Source organism: Alligator sinensis, unplaced genomic scaffold, assembly GCF_000455745.1.
Source record: "Alligator sinensis unplaced genomic scaffold, ASM45574v1 scaffold389_1, whole genome shotgun sequence".
Lineage (NCBI taxonomy): Eukaryota > Metazoa > Chordata > Crocodylia > Alligatoridae > Alligator > Alligator sinensis.
The window spans coordinates 1,550,653-1,576,792 of record NW_005841951.1 but is presented as its reverse complement, the minus strand read 5'-3'; the positions used below and the strand labels follow the sequence as shown (position 1 = coordinate 1,576,792).

The 26,140-nt window shown below is 39.3% G+C and overlaps 1 protein-coding gene across 1 annotated transcript in view; it reads right to left on the bottom strand.

The window, feature by feature from the left end:
• Positions 1–2,348: 2,348 nt before the first annotated feature.
• Positions 2,349–26,140, bottom strand: part of BAZ2B (bromodomain adjacent to zinc finger domain 2B) — a 156,663-nt gene continuing 132,871 nt past the window's right edge. The window contains exons 27-36 of the mRNA XM_025199968.1: positions 25,049–25,716; positions 24,293–24,566; positions 23,979–24,134; positions 23,316–23,476; positions 21,944–22,254; positions 21,424–21,559; positions 15,182–15,328; positions 9,170–9,435; positions 8,246–8,389; positions 2,349–3,978 (exon numbers count right to left, since the gene is read on the bottom strand). Coding sequence (XP_025055753.1) covers positions 3,825–3,978; positions 8,246–8,389; positions 9,170–9,435; positions 15,182–15,328; positions 21,424–21,559; positions 21,944–22,254; positions 23,316–23,476; positions 23,979–24,134; positions 24,293–24,566; positions 25,049–25,716 — 2,417 coding nt within the window. The 3' untranslated portion in view covers positions 2,349–3,824. The remainder of the gene's footprint in view (positions 3,979–8,245; positions 8,390–9,169; positions 9,436–15,181; positions 15,329–21,423; positions 21,560–21,943; positions 22,255–23,315; positions 23,477–23,978; positions 24,135–24,292; positions 24,567–25,048; positions 25,717–26,140) is intronic.

Below are 26,140 nucleotides of genomic sequence, written 5' to 3'. Positions count from 1 at the left end.
TTCACAGTCTTTTCAAACTCTGCACACTCTACTGGTACTCACATGCTTTCCAAAGAAGTGCCAAAAGACAAAAAGCAACCTGTGACCAGAGCTCACCCACTACTCATCATTAACTGTCTTCATGCAACAGCTTGAGAACTTCTGCAAAAGCAATATTCACACTTACTCTAACGGGGGCGGGGAAATATCCCCCAAATTAAGATCACGTACCTAGACTAAATAGGCCTGGAGATTTCCTGTATGTTCCTGTCTTTTCCTTTGCTCAAAGAGAGAGAACCCACTACAACAGGGGTGGGCAATTATTTCAGGCAGAGAGCCGCTTACTGAGTTTTGGCAAGCCATCAAGGGCCGCATGACTGGCAGCCCAAGGCAGATAAATATTAATTTTCTAGATTTTTTTAGGGGCCCTGCAGGCCAGATAGAATGGCCTGGTGGGCCGCATCCGGCCCGTAGGCTGCAGTTTGCCCACCCCTGCACTACAACCTCTCCCCTAGAGAGAGCAAGCAAGCGTTGGCAACGTTTTCGGGCAGAGTTCCAAAAATACTCAAAACCTCGACTTGTACGGTGTTTGTGTGCCAGTGGCAGATGGCAGGGGAGCCACGAGAGGCCCAATCCTTGTTGTGGCAGCGCAGCCCCAGCCCTTCCCCACCATCCACCCTGAGGCTTTCATGCAAAGCAAAATGCCTGTGCACACCACATTCTGGCACCTGTGCTGAGGGTTACCTACCCCTGGTTTCGAAAGAGACACAGCAAAAAATTTAAATCAGTTGCGTTTTTGCCCATTTACTGCTAATTTTACCTGTAATTTCTGCTATCCTGTTCTGTACTTTTTAGACAATACAACAACATTTACAACAGACATTATCTCTATTAAAATATAAAGAAAATGGCATGTTTCATACAAAAATAGTGTATCAGGAAAAGTGTTAAAAAACATTTTTTATTGGTGAGAAAATGGCACCCTGCTCATAGGAAATGGCACTTGTTTCATAGGAAATAAGTGAATGGAGCTTAGTTTGTTTATTTAAAAGGTATTACCAAAACTCTGTGGCGAATGGTGTAACTTTTAAGGAGGTGAAAATTTTGGCAGACTGTACTAACTTTGACAGTATCCTTTTAGCTTTCTTCACTGTTAATCATGTACTGTACAAAGCAAATTAGAAAATATTGGAAATGTATCTGCTATTACAAAATTACTTCAAAAGTACTTGATACTTACCTCAATTATTTCACCTGGATTTATGAATCAGTAAAACAGATTTTACTTCCCTTATTAAGCTTATCTTTTCCTGAGTGTCTTGTAATGTTTCCTTTTCTTCTTCCCCTTTCCCAAACTAAGTTGTATTTGTTTTGAGTTCTAACTCCGTTGAATACAGCTGATATTATTTTTTCTGCATAAATTCTGAATGACTAACACTAGATCCAATCTATGGATAAAGTATGAATCAGAATAAACTAGAGCAGAAAGACAAGCATTTGTCGGAAAAAATGCCCTTCCATCTTGCCACACAGCATACCTAATATCATCACACCTTAGCATGTTTATAGCACATTATATGTTCAAAGCCATGTACAAACACTAACTAATTAATTTTTATAACCTATTAGGCAGCCTTACACTATGACGTAAGATTATTATCGCGATTTTGCAGACCGGGAAAATGAAACAGAAAAATACAGCAACTTGCCTAAATCCACACAATAAGTCAGTGGCAAAACCAGGGTTGAAAATTGGAACTGTGCGATTTCCAAATTCTGGGTTCCTTCTAGCTGGTGCCTAGAACTGCTTCAAAGAGGAACATTATGAAAGAAAAGTTAGATCTTTAAACTACATTTATATAGATGTTAGACAAAGCAGGTACTTTGGCAGGAACCAGAAAAAGAGAAACAGTTTTGCTATAAATGTAGGAACTGTCCCTTTCAGAGACATTAGGCATAAACAGAGGTGTAACAGGCAGTTTTTGTGCCCAGCACAGTGCCAGGAGTGTAGCTAGGACGGCAGCTGTGATGGCTGTCAATATTGTGCCCCATTTAAGTCAGCATCCAGGGCTTGATCCCCACTCGCTCACCCTTAGTTACACTACTGAACATAAGGAAAAATTCTGTGAGGGGCTTTGTAAGCATAGACCCAGAAAAGTTCCCAGAACATAGCAAAAAGCCAATTTGCAGTGGCGAGCTGCCCAGCAGTTGCTACACCTTTCTGCGTATGTACACACTGAAGTAAGAGTGAATACTAAGAAGAATGAATTTCTTTGCAACCAAGTGTTAGTCTTAGATCTTAACCAATCTTATTTAAACTTCAAATAGCTGGTTGTAGGTGCAACTGTGCTCAACTGACCACCTGACAATTGTTTCTTTCTGTGCTGCCAAAAATTAATTAAGAGGCCTGGAGGATAAGATGCACCAAAATACGAACTTTGGGGTAACCTCATGAGTCCCTAAAGGTCATTTTAAAAGTATTTCTTTGTACATACTTCTTTGAATATTAAAATAACCAAAATAATCTGGTTTGTAAAACAGTTTTTTATTGTATCCGTGCCACACATACTAGTGAAAAATAACACTCCTAAAAAAAAAAAAAAAAGAATGCTACCTTTTCCACAACATTTTGTTTTAAATAAAACTTCAAGTACTCTTACATAGGTACAAAAAAAATTCTGATCTATCTGCCCCCAACAGGCCACCACAACACACAGTAGATAAAACACAGTGGTTACAAATGTCTTTTGTTATTTCTGTGGCAAGGCAAATGGAGGGAAATGTTTCTATGAAAAAATACTGTGTGCGCGCGCCCACGCGCGTAGGAAATTGTCACAATTTATTTTCCACATGGATACAAATGATTATACTTGAATTTGAGGCCCTGGTGGCTTGAAATTATATAACAAAATAGAAAAATGGAAAACTAATATCCCCTACACCCTGTTTTGAAGGCAGGCACTACCAAGATTAAGGAGACTCCACAGTGTTGGTAGAGGATAATTACTGTACAAGCCGTATAGCTATAATTACCTTAAGACTAAAATAAAATGCTACAGTCCTTCTAAGGCATAAACAATAATGTCTTCAAACAATATGTACACATCATACATATTTAAAACAAGACTTAATATAAACAATAATGAACAGTATATACATATGTCTCAATTTTTCTTCACTGTCTTGAAATACAATTTAACTACACAAGTGATGCAGCAACATATATATAAATGTACTTGTAACTCTACAGTAAAGTTTAATTTTTAGTGCTTTCACAGCACATCAGTGTAAACAGTTTTACTTGGCTTTGTTTTATATTTTAAAACATTCCTTGTTGTATTTTCAAGATTTAAAGCAATTTTTCTAATTCTTCCTTTTCACAGAAAACGAAGATTCTGGATGCTGTTTAATCATAAATAATTCATAAAATTAAATACATTCACTAAAAAATAAACTACAAAGTAAAAAAAATGAAAAATAGATATTTATTGAAAGGGAAAAGAGAACCATTTCCCCAAGTAGAGCTCTGGTGGTTGAATATTCAGTGCGTTTTGATAAATTTTAAATTGCTATTGCACTATAACACCCCTTTCTTTGAAATTCTTTGGGTGTGCTTCCCTGTTCTACCTAAATTAGTTTGATAAAACACACAAACCAATAACCAAGGGCCATGGTTGCTGTAGGAGTGAAGCCTTTAGAATTAGTATCACTCTTCTGTGATACTTCTTTAAGGAAAAAAAACAGTCATTAGTTATGCATGTGCCTTGCACTTTTATGTAAATATAGTTCACATTGCTGGTCTCATTTGTCCTTATTTAAGGAAAAATATTGGAGTTCTGATAACTTCAGCTCACTTTGAAAATCTCTGTCCATTTTTTTTCAAAATATTTCCTCATGTTGTGGCCAGCCCTGCCTATGTCAGAATCATCTTCATTAAAGGTTTCACAGTTGTCAAAAACAAGTCTGACATCTAGGGAAAATGCTTCAAGATTTGGGTACCTGAAAGAACAGAGAGATAAGGATCGTTTTTTCTTTAGAACAAAAAAACCCTATGATAAAAACTAAATCTATCAAAAAGAGATATAAAAGTATAGACACAGTTACAGCTAAACAGAAAAATATTCAGTATTCACTGTATAACATTTAATTATATATTTGACCATTCCAGTTTTAATATTAAGTATTTGCAGAGAGAGAACTTTTAAAGTAATAAACTATGCCATTAGTTTCAATGTTCACATCGAAGTGCAATTGCTAAGAAAAAATTCCAATTCTGCACTGGAACTAAAACCAATTTTCAACTCTCTTCCCCCCAGTTTTTCCTGGTTAAAATAATAAGAAACTATTCCATTTTATTCACCCATTCTTGAACTACATTGTTTTCTGTTTTAAAACAACTGGTGAGTCCATTTTCCAACTTTTTCTCTTGATACAGTACACAATTTTGATATCAAATATAAAGGATAAGTAGAGCAGCATTAACTTAGGACAGGAACTATCAGATATGCAAAAGACTGTTTTATGAATGGCTGGAAGCATATATCAGAATTTCTATACATGTATTTTTGCATAAGACCATGCATGCATGTATGAAAAAGAGAGGGAAGTGGGGAGAGAGAGAATTTCACAATGCATTTATATGGATACTTTCAGTAAAAGGAATTTTACCAAACTAAAATGAATGAAAACATCATACTATAAATTATCAAACATAAATCTATGCTTTACAGTTGTTGGTTGTAGCTGTGCTGGTCCAAGGACATAGGCAGACAATGGTCTTTGGGTAGATGTGATATCTTTTATTAGACCAACTAAATAGTTAGAAAAATTGTTCTTTGCAAGCTTTCAGGCACAACCACCTTGTGTCTGAAAGCTTGCAAAAAACATTTTTCCCAACTATTTAGTTGGTCTAATAAAAGATATCACATCTACCCAAAGAACCTTGTCTGCCAAACATAAATGCTGCATTACTTTTATCAATATCATAATGAGGCAAATCCTGAGCAGAATAATTGCAGTGTGTCATTTCCAATGTACTAGGAACTCCAAACAGTGAAAGGCTCTGTGCACATTTATATGTATATGCTGCAGGTCTGTTTTCTGTAATAGAAACCAATCCCGCACCGGAGTCGACGGTAAAGCTATAACTGACTTCCAGTAGGGACAGTTTGTAACTCAAGGTCTCCACAAATCAATACTGAGAAGAAAGTAGTAGAAAAAAACACCCATGCTCAGAAACAAGTGGTACCAGGAGCCACACAGCAAAGAGTGCCCAAATGGCAGATTGTGGCCAGCTGGCCACTTCTTTCAGGACAAATGACTGGTAGTAGACTAGCTGCAGGCATTTTGTGCATCTATACACGTGCTCCGGGTGGGGGGTGGGGGGGGGCTGCTATTTTAATTAGAGTTAGAGTAGCTCTTGGGAGTTATAGTTAAAGTGCTGCCGCTGCCATTTTGAAATGTGGGATGCTAAATACACAAGACACCGCAACTCGCTGGAGCATTCTGATTACAACACAAGAGTCTGCTCCGATGAATTCTAATCAGAATGCGTCAGAGCATGTTCTCATAAGCTCTTCACAGCCTCATAAATTGGAGCTCATTTCCTGCATAAGCTTGGCTCTGCTCCTTTTTTCATGATTTCCTGCTATTGGAAATTTAATCCTCAATCCTCATCACACGAAAGATATCAACACAATGCTAGCTTGAGCAAGACAAAACGAAGAATGTTAACCAATCAAAATAACACTCTCAACGAGTATTTATTTTAGTTTAAATATTCAAATTTGTAATTTCTCAGGCCATAATCTGATATAAGCATTTTTTATATTAAGTCAATTTTATTTTATGACTTACTGATGTTTGAAAAGGAGATGATTATGTTATATTAATTTTTAATAAGCATATTGCTGTTTACATCTTAGCATGATAACTAGAACCACTCATACACTACAACAATGGGCAAATATTAAATAACTAGATAGGAAGAAAACAAATTTCAGCATCAAAAACATTAATTGAATTAGCTGTATAGATTTGTAAATCTCCCTTAATCTACTTTTACATGATTTACAGAAGATGTATTTGTGCTCTACCATATTTTAGGGAATGATGTGGATATGCAAAATTCTTGGATCATCTCTGCTGAGTGTAACCTCATCCATGTTACAGCAGTGTGTTCAATATCAAACTCATTTAAAAAACTTATTCAGGCAAAAATTAAAGCATCTTTGGGCAAAAATTTGGGCAAAAAGTAGAAGACTACATTAATCTATGCACAGAATAGTCTTCACAAACACTGCACTTTAGGTTCCTGGGACAAGCATATAGTTCTCAGTCAAGAATACATTCCAATTATTTTAATGGGAGGCTTGCTTAAGGAAGGAACCCAGAATCAGAACTATGATTGCTGCAGTTCCTTGTTATGAGAATGAGTTCAAGACAGTTGGTTTCTGTAAGTTTATGTTGAGGATTTCAATCTTGCCTAACACAGACGTTTATTAAAACTGGGTTTAAAGTCAGTTTAGTTAAAGTGGTATACATTCTTATACAGACACTCTGACACTGCTTAATATGTGGATCAATTAACATGCGGGTTGCATTTACACTACCAGTCCAAGCTAAACAAAAATAAACAAGGATTTGGGTCAATACAAGACTATCTACACATAAAAGATGCACCAGTCCAACTATATCAATATCAAATTTAAAAAAAAGATACAAAAACACAGCTTAATTTAGTTTGTGTACCTATTTGTGTAGACCTGGCCTTAGGTCTCCAGCAGGGTACAAGGCAGTGCAAAATAACTATCCCTGTTCAAAGTGGGCTCAAAATGTCACAATCTGCATTCCCCTCAATGTCAGCAGCATTCTACAGCAGTATTTCAAGGTTCATGACAATGGGGAATCAGGCACATTAGTATTATGTTACAATTTGTGTTCAGAATTTCTTCATCAACACTCCAGCTCATAATTTACACCTGACCTAAAGTAGTCAGTGTAAACCATTTTATAAGTAATTTTACTCGTTTTAGCCATTCATTGTCTTCAATTGCAATTCTTAAATGAGTAAAAGTTATTCATGTACATACCACATGTTTATATTATGACTGTGAAAGGATTAACCCTGTAGGTGTTGCAGTAGAAGTATCTCCCACAGAGGGATGGGAGTGAGGCTGATGAGAGGACTGGAACCTGCAGAGCCTGTGAGCCCCTGCAGTGGCAGATAAGACTGCTCACTGCCCACCCTTTTTTCCAAGGAAAAAACTTTTCTTCTTCATTCTGCCTTCCCAAAACAACGTGCATGTCTTGCTTGGGCATGTGTGGTATGCAAATAAATATGGGAAATTCCAAATAGATCGTTTGGTTAATGCCCAAAGTATACACTTGGACAGGTGGAATTTTATGATAAACAGAGACCCAGAAACTCACCTCATTATAAAACCAAGATAACATTCTTTTAAAATTATCTAAAGAAAGCCTTACTTTATGTTTCCTTCAGTGTCTGTTTTTCCTGACTGTTTGACTTTCCTATTATCTGCAAGCATCTATGCACAACTACATTTTCTTATTCTTCTTCCATATAACTATGTAAACACTGGTAGCACAGCAGAAGGAAAACTTTTACTGCTGCATTTGTGTTTGGGGCATTTATGACTCCATGACGCCCTCAGAAATGTCAAGTCATATTTCCAATACTGTCTGCTGGGAGGTCAATGTAATAGCAGTATGGGGAATAACATTTTTCCTTTTCATTGCTCTGCTTCATATTGCCTATCCTGGCCTGCTGACTAGGTACACCAGGCCTAGAGTAGTCCCCTTCGGTAGAGTATTTTCTGAGGAATGAATGAAATGATTTATAGTTCCTTTTAATAGCTACCAGTGTGTATATTCATGTGTCAGAATCTCTCTCATACATGTAGGAGAGAGGTTTGAATCGCCTTAAGCAAACCTTTTTACAGCTTATTTTGCATGGAAATAATGGACTCTAGAAAGTGCCTCTCTCTTCCTCTTGAGTAGGTGGTGGCTTCAATGAGGGATCTGAAGAGCACAGATATAAACTGGAAAGAAATGATAGAGGACCCCACAGAGCTGAGATCTGTTTCCATGTGAAAAGGATGGGAGAGAAAAAGAACTTGTTAATTATAACTTGTTAACTCTTGTTAATTATTGTATTTAATGACTGCAGTTTTAATTGCAGAACTATGAATGATTAAACCACCATTTGATGAATGATCACAGCTTTAACAAGCAAATATTTACTTACTGTCCACTACTTAGCTTGTCTCTGATGGTAGAGAAGTCCATAGGCTTTTTAATAACCTTCTTATAACCAGGAACAAGTTTCAAGTTTACAGGAAGTAAGAAAGGCCATGCATCTTCATGAGTTTCCAATTCAGACAGAATCATGCTAAATAGAATGTTTAAAACAAATATTTCAAGCTTTTTCCCCCTAATAAACACTCTTCACCATTATATACATGCATATTGTCTCGTCAATCTTTCCTCCTTTGAGGGACAACAGTGTTTTGTGTACCGTACTGAAGACAATGTCAACAGTCGTATTTATTGCTCCCAATTTATTATTTAGCTATCTCTAAGCAAATTCTTGAGAAAGAAATTCAAAATTACTATTCAAACACAAGAAAAAAACCCACCCCTTTAAATCTTTTACAGTATAGACCTTAACATATTACATTAAAAGAGAACTTACACCAACTCTCTTAAGCCAGTCTACAAGCTATATTATACCACTTTTAAGGGAGGACCACACCAGTGAGGGGATATGGTGTATTCCTATGAGGCACCTTCTGTTGTCAAGTATGATACATCTTGAAGACACGTTGGGCATGGACAGCCATATTTATTATATTTTAAAAAGTCTATGCAGCACTCTTCTCATTTTTTTCCTTTCAGCTCTTTCTAGCATGCAGGCAATCAGAGGGTAGTTCAGGGTCACACCGCACCCAGGGGTGTCCATAAGGGGCCAAGCATCAATACTCCCACCACACATACATTGGTGGTTCCAGTATTTGCTGCCAAATTCTTATTGGTTTTTGTGTTCATGTGCTATAGGCACTGGACTTTTTTCCCTTCCTTCCCTCCCATTACCATACCGGAGCAGATGCTATTTGGCTTACCCAAATTTAGCATTTATCGCTATATAAGCAGACAGATGGACAGACAATACCTGCATAAAGCCAGGTCCTTGGATTCATCCCTTTTAGGTTTCTTGATAGGAGTGAAACTTTCTTGTTTTAATTGGTTAACAGAAATATTTTCATCCATTTTTCTCTTTTTGGGGTCTGTCTTTCCTCTTTTTAAGGAGCTGCTGGTAGCTGCAGAGTCTTCATCCTCTGTATCTCCTGTTAAAGATAACTTCCTGCCTCTTTTTTGTTCATTACTTTTTTTCCCTTTGATTTGAAGTTTTTTTATTTTTAGGGTTTGACCACTTGCCTACAAGAGAGGTGATTCAAATAAATAACAAAACTAAGGGACAACACAACAGTTGTTATTATTGGTAAATATCAGAAAACAAGTAAATTTCTGACACTATTATCAAACCAATCATTGCATTTATTATGAATGAGAGAAAAGGTAGACTGTTTACTTCCTGTTACTCCCTAAAACCAGAAGACTGAAAGAAATCCAGAAATCATATAAAAATCTGTAAGTCAATATTTTGAAAAAAATAACTAGTGATTTTGTGTTTCCAACTTGGGACACTACAAAACAGTCTGATTTCCAGAAGGTTTTGAGCAACTAGGCTCTAAGAAACTGGCTGTTTTATGGTTTCTGAAGCTGAACATCCCAAAAAGTGGGGGGAAAAAAATCACCACCAGTCTCTTCGGGGGAAAAAAACCCCGTCCACAAACTTTGTTCAAGAATCCACTGGAGGACATAACAATTCAGAAATATCTGAAACAACCCCACTCTCCATCTTGAAGCAGTAATGAAAAAAATAGTAAAATAGCATAAATAAAGAGAACTTTAATGGCAATTGATGAGAAATACTGATGTGGCAAGATAAGGATAAGTAGAGCACATGACAATGGGTACCAATCTTACAACTTCTCTTCTGAGCTGAGGAAGAGTAGAGACCATACTAATTACATTTGACACTGACATTAAATTAACAGGAGTTGTAAATGAGTGGGAACAAATATAAGAAATCAAAAGAAATTACAAGTACAAGCTGAAGAAACATAAGATTCAATTTGGCAAAATGTAAGATCTAAATATATCTGGATTAAAATAGACTAAAATATATAACCAACTGAAACGAGAACCTTAGGGAACAGCAAAGCTGAAAAAGCCATAAGCATAGTAACAGACAAGAAAGTTGACATGAATTTATTGCTGCATGAACAGTCAATGTGATTTTACAATTTATTTTTAAAAAGACATCAGGTTAAAAGACTGGGGAATTAAAGATTTCCTCCTATAAAGGACTTTGTAAACACAATTAGAGTACTATATTCATTCGAAGTGATTATGGCTGCTGACAGACATGAAACAAACAACCAAACCTGCTCTTTACTGGAAGAAGAAGCGTATTAGTTTTTACTCGGCTCTGCAACATCTGTATAGATTGGGTGCTTCAGCGGGGCTTTTTGGCACTTTTATCTAAAGCTGTTCAATTAGCTATTAGAGAAAGTGCCAAAAAAGCCCCACTAAAGTGCCTGATCTATACAGATGTTGGAAAGGCAGGTCCAACTAACGAGATGCCTCTTCCAAGCATCCATTGGGCTTGGCACAGGGGCACACCAAGTTTAAAGTAAAGTGTAATTTTTCTTTTTTTTTTCCACGACTGCAAGCAACCTATGTTACTGGATTGATATTGAAAACTAGAGAAGGTTTAAAAGAAAAGCCATGAGACCAGAAAGACTGATTTACATTTTTTTTAAATAATTAAAAGAGCTATGTAAGTATGATGTCTGTAACTTACGTTTTCCTGTAGTGGTGTTGTAGGTAAGTACATGAATGATGTGAACAAAATGGAGGTAGAGAGTATTTAGAATAACATAGAAATATCTGGGGACAACGGGTTGAAAACAAAAAAGAATATTTAAGATGAAAGCTAACTAAAGCTTAAAGACAGGAAGATTTATTGGGCTCTGAAACAGTGTGCTAAAAAAAGAGGGTATTCTGAGATTTTACAGTGGACTGGGCAACACACCAGAGAAAAGAGGAACAAGACAGTCTACAATAAAGAAAAAAAGCTGGAAGGGAAACAGCTAGATGATCTAATCAGTCTTTTCCATCTCTACTTTCCAATTCTATCTGTTCCATTCTTGATTAAAGACTAAGAAATCCTCAGTTTCAATTCCAGATGCATGAGAATAGAAAAGAAACTAACAATTTAGCAGATTAATAGCAGCAAAACTCTGTAACTAAACACAAGGAGTAATTCAAAAGTTATTCACACAAACTGGAAGAGATGAGATAAATATGTCTGCATCTTACTGACTCTTAAAGATCAATCTGACTATAAGTCTGAAATCTGCACTGAAAATACCACAATCTTTCAAGGAGAAGAAAGATGATGTGAAACTAGACAATGCAAGTTGCTAGTCATTTAAAAAAAATGAAATTTCCTAAATTTGTGTAACCCAGCTGCATTCAATCTAACAAGTTATGAGATGAAGAACATTCTAATGAATGTGGAAAATGCCAAAAGACTGACCTCTAGCACTAACCTTGTTGGCTTGAACAAGATATTTAAAAAACAAAATTACATGAACTTCATTAACAGACTGCTGAAACATTTGGCTCCAATTAAATTGGGATGGCTGAAATATTTGAATGAGCTATCCAAGATGGACTAGATAAATTAATTATATGGAAGAAGAATACTGTAAGCAAATTTCTTTTGCTTTGAAACAGAATGACAAGGATAAACAACTATAAACTTATCCTATAACCACACAAAAGTCTCTCTTTTTCTGCCCCAAGTTTAGGGAAATATCCTCATGTCACATTTATACTTGTGTAGGCATGGTGACTTAGTCATTACCACTGTGTGGTCATTCAATTTAGGGGGCTGGAAATGGACTGAATGTCTTCACACAAAGCCTGACCCCATGTGTGCCTTGAAGTCCGTACAGTGCCTAGAAGCTCTCAGGAGCTACTTAACATCTCATGAGGTCAGAAAGTTTATGGTAGGTTTACACAAGAACTATGTGGATGTGTTTGAATTGATCTCTCTTAGGAATCATAAGAAAGTAGAGATTGAAGAGACCCATGAGGTCATCTAGTCCAGCCCCTTGCTTAAGGAAGGAGCATCCCTACTTAAACCAGACTGAAAAAATGGTTGGCATTTCTCAACCCATGGGTTATGACCCAAAACTGGGTCACAAGAATATATGAAAGGGTCACAAACAATCATGGAAAAATGTGGAAAATCAGATTTTTTCCTTTAAGGAGAAAAATGTGGAAAATGGTGGGTTTCCCTTTGCAGGCTGGCAGAGTTTCAGTCTGCAAGGGGCTGCTTGGGGCTGAGGGGAGCAGGAGGAGGGCGATCGGACAGGGGACACCACATGTGTGTGGCAGCCAGGCAGCATAGAGAGCAGCTTCCGCAGGTAAGTCTATGGGACAGGAGGTGGGGGGGAGAGCATAGATGATGCATCAGGGTGCCATGGGGAAGCACGGGCCAGAGCCACATCCACGGACCAGCGAGAAGGACCCAGCACAGAAGGGTGGAGCAGAGCAGCAAGATTTGTTGCTGTGACCACTGGGACCCGTGTGGCAGCCACGCAGCCAGCAGTGTGTGGAGTAAAGGACCAGGGGGTGCTACACTGCTGTCGCCTCCTCCTGCTGCCAGCTGCCTCCATGGCCTGGCTGCCACTCTATGCCAGAGGAGAGGTGGAGTGAAGGCAGTGTGGGCAGCCTAGGGGCAGTGGCAGCTAGGCCATGGCGGCGGGGTAGAGCCATGGCTCAATGTATGAGCAACTGGCAGCAGGAGGTGAGGGCAGCGCAGTCCCTCCCCCTGGTTACTCCTTGCACTGCTGGCACTGCAGCTGGCAGGGGGTCCTTCCAGTGGCAACACCAAGTCTTGCAATCCCTTTCTGCCCCCCCATGCTGGATCCACCTGCTGAGCCGCAGAGGTGACTCTTGTCCATGCTGGTCCAACCAATCTGCAGCCCCATGCCTGCTGTGGGCTCACAAATCTGGGAAGGCACATGCCCCTCCCATGTTCCCATCAGTCCACATACCAACCCCCTGCTCCATACACTGGACCTGGGGGCCACAGGTTGGGAGTGAGAGGCACCAGCAGGGCTGGGGGCCTATGGAGTGGGAGTGAGGGGCACCGTCAGGGGCAGGGGGCTGTTTTCTACTTAAACTATTTACTGGGTCGGGACTGGCCAATGTTTACAGATAGGTCCTGGTACAAAAACAATTGAGAACCACTGGATTAGACAGCCTGGCCAAGGGTCTGTCTAACCTGCTCTTGAAAAGTTTCAAGGATGGAAATTCCATAATTTCTTTAGCCTGTACCTGTTCCAGTGCTTGACCACCCTCATAATCAGAAAGTTCCTCCTAATTTCCAACCAAAATTTCCCCTGCTGCAGGTTGAGACCATTGCTTCTAGTCCTCTCTCCTAAGGTCACAAAGCAAAGCCCATTTCCACCCTTTCTGTAATTGCCCTTCTGGTATTTGAAAGCTGTTATCAAATCCCCTCTGCTCCATCTTCTCCCCTCCAGACTAAATAACCCTAGTTCTTTCAGCCTTTCCTCATAAGTCTTGCCTCCCATGCCCCTGATCATTTTTGCTGCTGTAAACTGCCCACACTGTTTTGAAGTGTGGGACCCAAACCTAGACACAGTACTCCAAGCGAGGCTGCACTCACCAGTGCTGAAGAGTGGAAGAACTACTCCCTTTGATTTGCAAATAACACTCCTGTTCAGGGCCATCCCGGGGGTGGGGGGGGAAGGGCAGCAAATCGGGGAAAGTGCCCTGGGCCCTGCGCTTTGGGGGACTCTGTGGAATGGGGCGAAGAAGCGGTGGCGTGGAGCCGGGCAGAGCAGTAGCTCCGCATCCAGCTGTTTGCTACCCCCGCCTCAATCAGCGGCAGCAACTTCTTTAGGTCTGGGGCCCAGATCAGAGTGGGGGCGGGGCCCCACATAGGCTGATTTGCCCTGGGCCCTGGGCCCTGCACCCTGCTCAGGTCAGCTCTGCTCCTGTTAATACAACCCAGGATGCTGTTAGAATTTTCTTGCAACAAGAGCACGCTGTTGGCTCGTATTATTCTTAGTGTCCACTGTAACCCCCAGGTCCTTCTCTGCAGTACTGCAGCCTAGCCATTCATTCCCCAATCTGTATTTGTGCACACAATTATTCTGTCCCAAGTGCAGGACTTGGCACTTGTTCTTGCAGACCATTTTTCCAGTCTACCCAGGTCATTCTGGATCCTAGCCCTGCTCTCCAGAGTGTTTGCAACTCCACACAACTTGGTGTTGACCGCAAATTTGCTAAGCATGCACTCAAACCCATCATCCAAGTCATTAATGAAGATGTTAAACAACACCAGACCCAGACAGTCCCCTGAGGAACCTCACTTGATACCTCCTCCCAACTAGACGTTGAGCCATTGATGACACTGGAACACACTACAGGCTAGAGAAATTGTGGAATCTCCATTCTTGGAAGTTTTCAAGAGCAGGTTAGACAGACACTTGGCTGGGAAAGTCTTGCCTTGAGCAGGGGGCTGGACTAGATAATCTTGAGAGGCCCCTTCAAGTTCTACTTTCCTATGATCGTATTGAAAATGACAGAAATGGTGGCAGTATTTGACTACTACATTACTTTTAAAAAGATGTGAAGCACTTGATTGTCAACATTTATATTAACTGTATTAAAGGTGAATGGGTAACCCCCCCTCCCCCATTTTAAAACAAATGTGGATGGTCAGGATATTCATTTAACGACAGAAAAAATATTAAACTTAAAACTGCAAATAAGCACATTTCAAACAAACTAGCTGTAAACCATATCCTTTTATCTGCTGCTAAGACCTGTAATGAAATTCTGTTCTTCTTTTGCAATATTTGAGGATATTTCTAACAGTTCGCTAAACCAGCATAAGATGTGCAGATTGCTGATCGATTTTAAGTGTTTGTGAAGCTGTCACTGGTGGAGAAGCTCATAATTGAGAACTCACGAAGGTCAATAGCATTTCAGTCACCTTTAAGGTTAATATTACCTTTGCTATGCAGGCAGGACAAAACCAGTCACCGTCTGGTATTGTAGTGATCTTGGGCCTATGGCAGTATGTGTGACAGCCTTTGTCACAACCATCACACAGCAGCAGCAGTTCTTCATTATCTCCCTTACGACATATTTGGCAGTACTACAATACATGAAAAATCACTTTAATTTAACAAAAGTGTTCTTGAATTGTCTGTATATGTGTGTATGTGTATAAATAAATATGGTTATTTCATGTATCATCTTAAACAGCTACAGTAGCCGCAGCTCTGTGTATGCATTATATATTTCTGTAAATTCTCTCTCTCCATATATATGTTACAAGGAGCAAGAGAACTGGAGAGTATGGTTGCAATGACTTACATGCATTTCACATATAGTGAGGAAATAATCCAAAGGCTAAATGCCAACACTCTTGAAAAGTTCATCTACCTTTAACAATGATGTTTTAGAGCATACAGAGCTGTGAATACTTTTTTACAGCTGATTAAATGCCCAAGCAAAGCATTTTACATTTGATAACCTCAAAAGCTCCTGACAGCATACAGAGGATTCCCTCTTCACTTATGTCCATGACAGAACTCACAAGCAAAATGATCTTCGTGTCCGTCTTCAGGCTGAACTCTATTGGCTAAAAAGCATCCTTAGAGGAAGTCCCTCAGCTCTCAAAATTATTCCCTTTATGGTCTAATTTTTTCCAAGTTTTGCAGCACTGATATGGCAAACTCCACCTGCTTAGTCTAACCTCATGCTTTTACTTGATCTGCTTCAGTAGCTGGGAGGGTATTAGTTGTCTGTGTATAAGGCACTGCTCTATTGGGAATTGATCTTATATACAGCCAAGAAGTACCTACAGTTACAATTTTTCATTTTATAGAAAATTTTACAGAGAAACTAGTCTAACTGTTATGATGGCAGTACCAAAATTACTGGGGGAAATACTCTGCGTGAATGTTGATCCTGTTACACAAGAATGGAAGACATGAAAAGTCATAATGAAAGATTTTTAAAATACTTATTGTTTTCTTCCCTTGGAAGGTTTTGCAAATACTGTGGTGCATGTTAGCTTTCTGTGATTGAAGGTTAGCATCTGGCTTGGAGAAGCATCTAAGCAAAACTGTTTGAGAGTCAGAAGTAGGTCATTAAAAGAAACAACTATTTGGTGGAATGAGCTCCATAAAAAAAAGGAAGTGCCAAAATAAGATGCAGCATCAATAAAGTCTGAACGTACAACCATCTGAAATTTGCCTTTTGGATATTTTAATTTCTTTTTAAAAATTCATAAAGATATTTTAGAAAAATAGAAAAAGGCAGAATCCAAAGGCCAGGCACACCCATGAGAAAAACCTATTAGGCTTTGATCTGCTCCTAAATTAACCTATTAGCATTTAGACAACGTAAGTAATTATTTAGTTTTCTACAGCCTCTAGTTTTGGTTTGTTTATATTTCTAGAGTTCTTTCTGAATCTACTGCTTTCCAAACAGTGCACCTTTTTGAGGTCTTGGTTAATTCATTAACAACTGGACAAAGAATTGACACTTAGGCACAAATCCTATTCTGCCTACTAGATGTCTAAAGCCTTGATGGCCACATGGCCAGAAAATGGTTTTGCCTCAGGAATGTGATTCTATTCCACTTACGGAAGCACACAGCACCACGCTTTCAATGGGCAGCTCCTGATGCTCTTTATACATTCTAAGCAATGACTATTTAAAGTATAAGGAGCACTAGGAGCTGTCAGAGAAGAGGTTTGAGTCTGAAGCTGCCTTCTTCAGCACTGCTTACCTTGTTGGGTCAGAGACAGTCTTTCTTTTAATTGATCTACCCCCAGTGCATCAGGTTCAACAGGAGTAAGGGGTGTCCTCTGCCACACCTAGAGCCTTAGTGGTTAGAGGACACTGTCCTGGGAGGTAGAAGAGCACATGGGAGTCTGCACTACTTGCTGCCCCCCACCCCAAGCTACTCCCTATGGGGGTATTCACCACAAGGGTGGATCAGGATCCAATATCTGTATGGCACTACATGCCACTTATCTAGCAAAAACTAGGGGCACCTACACATGTGCCCTATGCCTGCTGAGACACATACTAATTAGCATATGTTGGAACAGACTTAATTAACTGAGTCTGCTGGAATGTGCCAATTAGCATGCTCCAGCAACCTTGGCATCATGTGTATTCAGTCTCCTCATGCTTCAAAATGGCAGCAGGTGTGCTTTAACTAAACTTGTCAAACAAACTTTAGTTAAAGCACCCCCACTGCCATTTTGAAATACAAGACACTGAATACACAAGATGCTGTGGGCGCTTTAATTAGAATGGCTCCCAAGAGTGCCCACCCCACCCTGGAGCCCGTGTAAAGGCATCGTATGATCTGGGTCAGGTCCCTGGCACACATTACATCTGAGGTGCACTTACATTAATCATGCCATAAACAGTTACCCTGTCACATGTTAAATTTATGGCATACTAATATAGCAAATAAGCCATAAAGTTACTCCACACACAAGCCACACAAGGCTTATTTGTATTATGCCTTAAACTGAATGTGTGGCATGTCAGGGCTGACCCATGACAAATCTCAAAGCTCAGCTGAATGTTGGGATCTGTCATGGGGCAGCCCCAGGGTCCACAACATAGCTGTACCCTGCTTGATCAGTGGGGTTAAGCTGGGACAGTCCCAAGCCATGGACCTGGTGCTCCCACCTGATTCGTGGAGGCAGGCAGGGGAGTGCTGTGAGCCCCACATTAGGGAGCATCTCCCAGATCTCAGGTTCGCTGTGACCCAGACCTTTAAAAAGTGGGCATGCACAGAAGCAGCAGCTTGAGGGTGAGGAGCTATTCACTCCCAAGCTGCACACAACATTTTATAGTACATGGCATGGGCAACTGTGCAGTTAGGAGCTCCCTGCTCTCAAGCTGCACACGCAACTTCACACCATTTTGCCCTGAAGTTTATGTACAACCCACAGAGCAAAGAAAAAATTCTGTGGACACCTAACGTGAATTTCTCTCTATGCTGGCAGTTGACGCATGGTAAATTGCATGATTTGGGGGATGGAGCATAACATTCTTCAAATCCCAATCTCACTATTACCTTACCATCTGCCACCAGCCTTTGATATTTGAGTATTACTTAGACCTATAACAGACAAATTGGGATCTGGCTCTAAGGCCCCTGACACACACATTTATTATCCAATCGACTGCTTAACTGCACAATAAATTTAGACATGCACATGCAAAGTAATTATCATGCGATAAAAATAGCCATCCAGACACAAAGATGTCCCTTGTAAATTGTAGAACATTTTTGTAGCTGGTTTTTATCAAGCTCTAATTTGAACATGTGGCATGTCACACATCAGGTGGCAGGTCTTTTCAGGGTCCTCTGGCATCCCAGGATGCTCCTGCCCTGACCTCACCAGCCACCTATATGCTGATGCTGATAATCAGCTAGTTGTCAGCATCACTATAGGAACAGACTACGGCACCAAGATGGTGGGAGTCCAGGGTCCTGAATCAGTCCTGGAACTGTCAGCTTCAGCCCCAGACAGCTTAGGGTCCCTCTGGATCTGGGTTCAATAATAACTGATTGTCAGATCCACCCCATATAGCCCCAAGTCAGGAACCTGCTGGAAGCTGGGGGCAACCCTTGGTTTAGAAGAGAGTTGCCTTCTGCCTGATCTGCAGAATCAGGGCACGGGTACCTCCGCAGTGACAGGATTGGGATGGGAGGAACTTTATGCCCCATCCCAAACACTGTGCCTCAAGCCATGTATGCTTGGGATGGGACATAAAATTTATCTGGTCCCAACTGCACCACTGTTAAAATGTCTATCAAGGGCCTAAGCGTAATCTTAATTCAACCTGCTTAAATCCCTAAAAAACTGGTAATGCAGACGTTAGGTGGAGTAGATGTGTTTGTAAATATTTATAAACATGGCGGGGGGGGGGTTGTTTTTAAAAAAAGGCAACACATCTTTTAGAAAAGGTTCTGAGTGAATGCGTACTGGCTACAGCCACTTCAGATTCTTCATTTATTTGGACTATTCTTTTAAAATATGTAATATCTATTATTAACTATTTAACAACATTAAAATATATTTAAAAATTAATTCTAATATATAGGTATTTATATTCATTTTTATAGTTTTTATAAAATTGCATTAAATCTCCACTTTAATTTATCTAAGCTGAAAGTTGGTAAATGAAATAGACAAGGAAGATAGTTCCAAAGCAAATTTTCAGAGTACAAACATATTTTTGATAAGCTATCAAAAGGGAGGAGAACTGACAGAGTAGTAAGCAGCATAGGAATGGGCACTCTTGCTCTCTTCAGCTAATGGTTGTCATTGCCAAATCTAAAACACTAGTTTGATGAATAAAAAGGAAATATTTGAAAATGTTGATTATTTTAGATCAGTGGTGCTCAACTTTTTTCCCTGGGCAGTGCTGGGTCCATCCACAGGCTGGATGTGACTCGTGGTCCTGATCTGGCACCTGGGGTAGGCATGGCAAGGCCCCATCCAATCATGTGGAGGAGGCTGGGGGGCCACCTGTCCCCGATCCACCCCTGCAGGGGAGAGGGGACATGACCCAGCCCTGAGCCAGCCCTGTGGGGGATAGAGGACGTGGCTCCACCCCAATCCAGCCCTGCAGGGGGAAGGGGGCAAGGTTTGGCCCCAATTCATCTGGACAAGGGGGAAGCAAACAGTCTAGCACTAACCTACCAGTTCACAGAGAAGCAGGTGTGGCCCAGCTCCAACCTGGCAGTGTGGGTAAAGGCAGCATGGCCCAGCCCCTACCTGGCTGTGCTGAAGGAGGGGGCACGGGAATTTGGCAGCAGAGGAGGGTGGCTAGTTCGTCCTTGCCTCCAAATTTCCCAACCTGTGGGGACCCTCACAGGCCAGATACAATGGCATTGTGGCTGCAGGCCTGAGGCTGAGCATCCATTTTAGACAATTATTGCCTTAGTTTTTCCAATCCAAAGTCTAAACTTCTAAAACAGAAATGGTAAAAATTGAAACTAAAAAAAAAAAAAGGGAAATTCTCTGTGTTGAAACTGAACTTAATAAGGCTGGTTTTTTAATTATACATCGACACCTTTTAGACCTCAGTCTTTTTATGGAATATCCAAGTTTCTTGGATAATACCGCGCATTAAACCAATTCAGAAAAAACATTAATTAGCCTAAAATCTATCAGGGTCTAACATTACATCTTAAACCCTTTGGATGGTCTTTTGACTACTCCTTTTGTATCCATAAGCCTTTGTTATTAACATACACCCAGAAAATATAGTTTGGAATCTATACAACATCATTTGATAACCATCTACAATTAAAAAATACATACTGTGGATAGAAAGGAGATATTACTTGCATTATTGCTGCTTCAAAAATGTGAGGAGGGCCCAGTAGCTAAATAAATGCTTCAGCCAGTGCCACCAATATAGGGACCCCAGCTTCAGGTAACAACACAGTTGAGAACTAGCTTTAAACAACAGTTCAACAAGTTGAGGAGGAGCATTACATGGTACTGTTTCAACAGCAAATATTTAAAACTAAATTATTAAAAGTTCTTCTTTTCAAGCTTAACTTTTCAGAAACTTGAGGTTCAAAGCTTCATGCAAATATTTACACATGCATTTGCATGCCTTCTTTGTATATGCAATTAACACAGCTCTATTTGTTAAATGGGCTCATGTAATGAGGAAATGGATGTTTCAACCCATTTGTCTGTACAGCTGTTCAATTTGCATGTGCAGTTGTGGTAAGTGGGCATGCAAAGAAGCCACGCATATTTTGGAGCATCTCAACTTTCTGAAAAATCACATCCTTAATTAAAATATGTGACATTGAGTCTCCATAAAATTAATGTCACGGATGAGATCAGTAATTTTCAGTAACATGGTGCCCTCCATCAGAGAGGCACAACAATGCTTATTTTATACCTAAATATTAATTTCAAAGAGTAATTGCTGTCTTAAATAAAGCAACAAGTAGAAGGGCTTTTCATCATAGGAATTTCATGAGGCTGAATTTGGCAAAAGGGGACCAACTCTTCTGTGATATTTATGTTCATAAGTGCACAAAATACAGTTTAACTGTAGTAAGCTTTACAAGCAGTTAGAAGAGAAACATTACTAATCAGAGTAGTTTAAGAGCTTAAGGTGGGAAAAGAGGATACAGCAAATTAGTTTAGTTACAGTATTTTTTAAATAAAGAACACTTACAACTTTCATAATAGATTTTTCCCATGCTATTGATTTCTGTAACTGCTGAATGCACAGAGCTACCTGTGCAGCACTGCGAGCTTCTGACAATGCCCTTCTCCATACCCTTAGCCCTGGAGCAATATCCTCTTCCATTCTGCATTGAAATATAGAAAAATTAAGCAGGTCACATCCGTGTTTGCTGATCTCTAAACGTGGAACAATCATTATCACATTGAAAGCCAAGCAATGACAAAACATACACAGCCAATAAGTATAAGGTTTAAGCAACTAAATTTGATGTAGTGCACAGACTGTGGCTACGTGCCTCAAAGCTTAGTCACAACCAGTTAAATGTAAGATAACTTTGCGGGATTATCAACAAACATAACAAAAAAATATTTTTACAAAGCACCATGCAGAATAACATGATCCGTATGGATCAGACATACAAGAAGATACATAGATAACAGGCAATAGAAAATAGGCTCCAATTAGCAAAGAAGCACAATAATTTTTCAAGTTAATCTCAATAACCTACCCGTCACCATCACCACTAATGGATGGTGCAGGAGCAGGGACAGTAACTGTGCCCACATTATCCAGTTTGATCTGAATGGTGGTACTTAAGGGGCTCTTCAGATACCTTCGCTCTATGTTCCGCTCCAAGTCAGCAAGTCTGGTTACAGCTATATCTAGAGGGTTGTCACTCTTCCTCTCTAGAGCACTGGTACTGGCTTCTTCTCCTCCAGCACTTTCTCCATCATGCTTCTTGTGCAATTTAGTAATTGACTTATGTTCATAATATACCAGATCTTCCCTCTCTGATGCAGGCTCTGGACATATCCAGCCCTATATTTAATAGAAAGGTTTACATATTTGTTTGCTGCTGTAGTTGGCTAAGTGTGCACATAATGGAAGTGTTTTATAGAATAAACCTAAAATAGTTAGGGTACTATCTTTAGCACATACTGTAGTTGGTCATCAGTTCTTTAAATTCTCTCTCAAAATATTCAAGTATTTAAATAATGAATTCTAAAATATAAGTACAACCACTCTATTAACAGTGTAATCTCTCAGCAACAGCTTTCTCCCTGACAGCCCTCTGAAAACATCAAGCTCCATTAGTCTCTGGGGGCAGATCATCAAAATAGATCAGTCACTCCAGCAGAAAGAATGAACCCAAACCTCAAACATCAGAAGATGATGACCAAAACCCATGCCACAGAGCTAATATCTAACCTTCAACACTACTCCTTCCTAAACAAGAAGGTCCAGACTGCAGACATAAATGTGCTGAGCCTACAATCACATTAAATAACCTCCTAGTTGTATTGGCAGCTGAGAAATCCTGAGCTCTTTCAGACTCACAATCTTCTTGGCCTTTTGGCTAAGATCAAGGTGTAGTTCCACGTAGCATGTACAAAAGGCCCTGTGTATTCCATGATTCTCCAGTCCTCAAAACAAATAAGCGTCAATGCTCTTTTTATGTATTTTAAAGAGCATCAACAAAAAACAAAACATACACAATTTCAGCACAAAGCACTACAAATACATGGCAAAATTAGCCCATTTCCATCAAATCTTTGTAGCTATCAAAATGTGCAGGACTCCATGTGTTATAAGCAAGCATTTTGCGAGGCGGCTACTAAGTGACTTCCTTATCTAAAGATTTAATCGTAACAAAAATAATGCTTATGTGCTTCTTTTATGTTTGAAAAGTAGAAATCATTGCAGCTTCTATGATTATTAATAAAGTCAAATTATACTGGAGTTGTTCTATTTGTGAACCATAAAAGAATAATGAGAAGGTGATTACCCAAGAGTAAAACAACTGTTTGTATCTATTTTAAATTCGTATCAGTTTAGTAAATGCATTTTTAGTGATGGGTTTTACTGGAAGTCAGTTTTACCTTAACTTGCAAACTAGCTGATGCAACTCTCCTTTCTAGATCTTCCACCTGCTGAAGAATAGCCAGATCCATCTCCATCGCTTGCTCTTCTATTGACCAGTTTTCCACAACATCTTGAGTTACCTGGTTTTCCTCATTTTCATTTATTTCAATAATTGCAACTGCATTTGATAATCAAATTGTATTGTTTTATGTTAATGAACACTGTATTTTTTTTTACAAATTTAAAAAGAATCTTGATGTGTTACTTCAATGAAATCTTTCAGAATCATTATATGAATTTACTTGTAAAACATCCAAGATGAATACCTATTTTTTTTAAACTGTAATATCTGGCTTGGGGCCAGATGGAATGAGTCAAGGTGAAGCTGCAGTACATAGCGCAGCAGAAATTCCAGACAGCTCCAAGGGTCACCATAACCTAGTCAGGTCCGCAGGACTAGGTTATGCTACAGGCCTGGGCTGGGAAGCAGCCCAAAATAGAGGCAGCAAAAGTGATTAAAAGGCACGTGTGACATCCTCCCACCAAGGCTGTGTGTTCTTTGTTGCAACTTTTGCGTTAATTTGTTGAGAACTAATCTGGACTGAAGAGTACTCAAACCCACCTCTGTTAAGTATCCTTAAGTCAATTTAATGCATGTAACATTCATAGCAATCACATACCATCCTTATTTTTGATGCAGGCCAGAGTGATGTAATCCATGTGTTTTTGTATTTGCTTCTGTAAGGCCTTTTCTCTTATTCCCCTGAGATGCAGCACTTTAAGCAAAGCTTTTAGGTCTTCTGGGTCAGTAATTCTCCACCACCCATACTGCATTTCTGAATGAAGATAAGTATGCAGATTCTTTACAACATTTTAAAAATGATGCACTAGTACAATCAGATCTATTTATATAAATCTTGCAAATGAGTTTGGATACCTTAGCAGAAGAACTCAACATTTAGACAGTCCCAAAATATTGTTGGATTGTACTTACCTTCTGGTATGGGTTTTGGGCTGGGATAATCTACTGGTTTGGCTACTTCAACTGCTGCAGAGGGAGCAGAAGCTGCTTTTTCAGTTTGTGGTACTGGTGATTCACTTTTACTTGTTGGAACACTAGGTGTCAAGAAGGAATTAGCATTCCCTTCTGATAAACCTAACCCTGATCCAAGACTAGGTAAAGGAGATGAAAATGGAACATTTGAAGTAAGAACTCCTGTAGGCCATCCACAAAACTGAAGTCCCATTATAGGCAATCCGGTCTTCATCTGCTACACCAAAAATATTTAAAAAAAACATTATTACTACAAGTACTAATACAGCAGAATGTAGAATTATGATTAGAGATACCATTATTTTAGGCATAATAAAAACATGAAAGAGGCCTTGACCCTTGGTTTACAGAATCTAAAGTGACAAAAAACATTTAATAACCTTTTCTAGAGTACAGTGAATGTTTAGAAAACTGTTGTTTCTGAATGGTTCAATTTCCTTTATCTTTTTTTGTTTTTCCATTCCACCTACCAATTGCCAGTGCCACAACAAATTATTTGAAATATCATGAACAAGAGGTTAAATATTTTGCTAGTCTAGCAATCTTAATCTGTTTGTGAAACAGTATTCAGCAGCATAAAAAAAATGCTAAAGAGAGAACTACATCCAAACAATAGGTTCTAAAAAATAAGAACAAAGTTACAATTTAAGTGATATCATTGGCCTCTACCACCTTATATGGCGCTTAGTTACCTACCTGAAGCGGTGATAATGCAAAAGGGTTTAATCCAATAGAACTCTGTGCAGAGGCAGAGCTGATAAGAGAGGATGGGACTGGTGAAGGCGATTTTGATGGAGGATGTGAATGAGGAGTTAGTGTAGAAGAAGCAGCTGGTGTATCTGTATTGGTAACTGAGGTGTCATCACATGGTATCCTTGGTAAAAGGCTGAACCACTGTCTGCTCTTTTCTGTAAGAGTCTTTAACAACTGGTCATTTGAAACTAATGGAGAATTGTAAAACTTCCCTGACCCACTTGCAATGGGATTAAAAAGATTACTAGGATCTGATTTTTCAGTGCCGCTTTGTGAAACAGTGGGCTGAAGGCTGCAGAGAGAGTTTTTGGAGTTATTTGGATAAGACAACATGCACCCATTTGCTGCACTGCCACTGGGTTTTTGGGACAAAATATCAGATTCAGGTGGCATTTTTGCTACCTCCAAGAGTTTGCTTAGCTTTGAAAAAGAGCCAGGCTTCTGTAAAAATAGATTAGTGTTGTCCTTTTCCTTAAGATCTTCCTTTTGCTCACAGTGAGTTGTACTTAAACAGTTTAATTTTTCCTCTGAGGTCTCAAACATCTCTTCTTTGATATGTATGCTTTCTGCATTTTTTAACTTCTCTTTCTCTTTTGCAATTTCTTCTAGACCTACAAAATTGAAAAACTGTAAACTTAAATATCACAAAACAAGGAACTAATTATACCACTCCCATAATAACTTTTATATACAGAGTAACTCTATCATCCACTTCCTTCCACTCTAAATTGCAATATTTCAAGAACTCTATCATATAGAGAAGTAAAGCTGGGAGGGACCTAACTTGTTTCTGAACAGTTTGTAAAAGGACACAGAAATATTCAATGTCCTATGCTGCATGACTGCATACAGATTCAAACTTTATTAAGCACCATGGTGAAATCCAGGCCTCAGTGAAATTAATTTTGCCATTGCTGACTTCAAAAGGGCCAGAATTCTGCCCAGACATTCGTAAAAAAAACACTGTAACTTGCATGCAGAATCTTTAAAATTTGAAGCAGTCTATCAGTGCTAATTTCTTTTGAAAGGACAAGA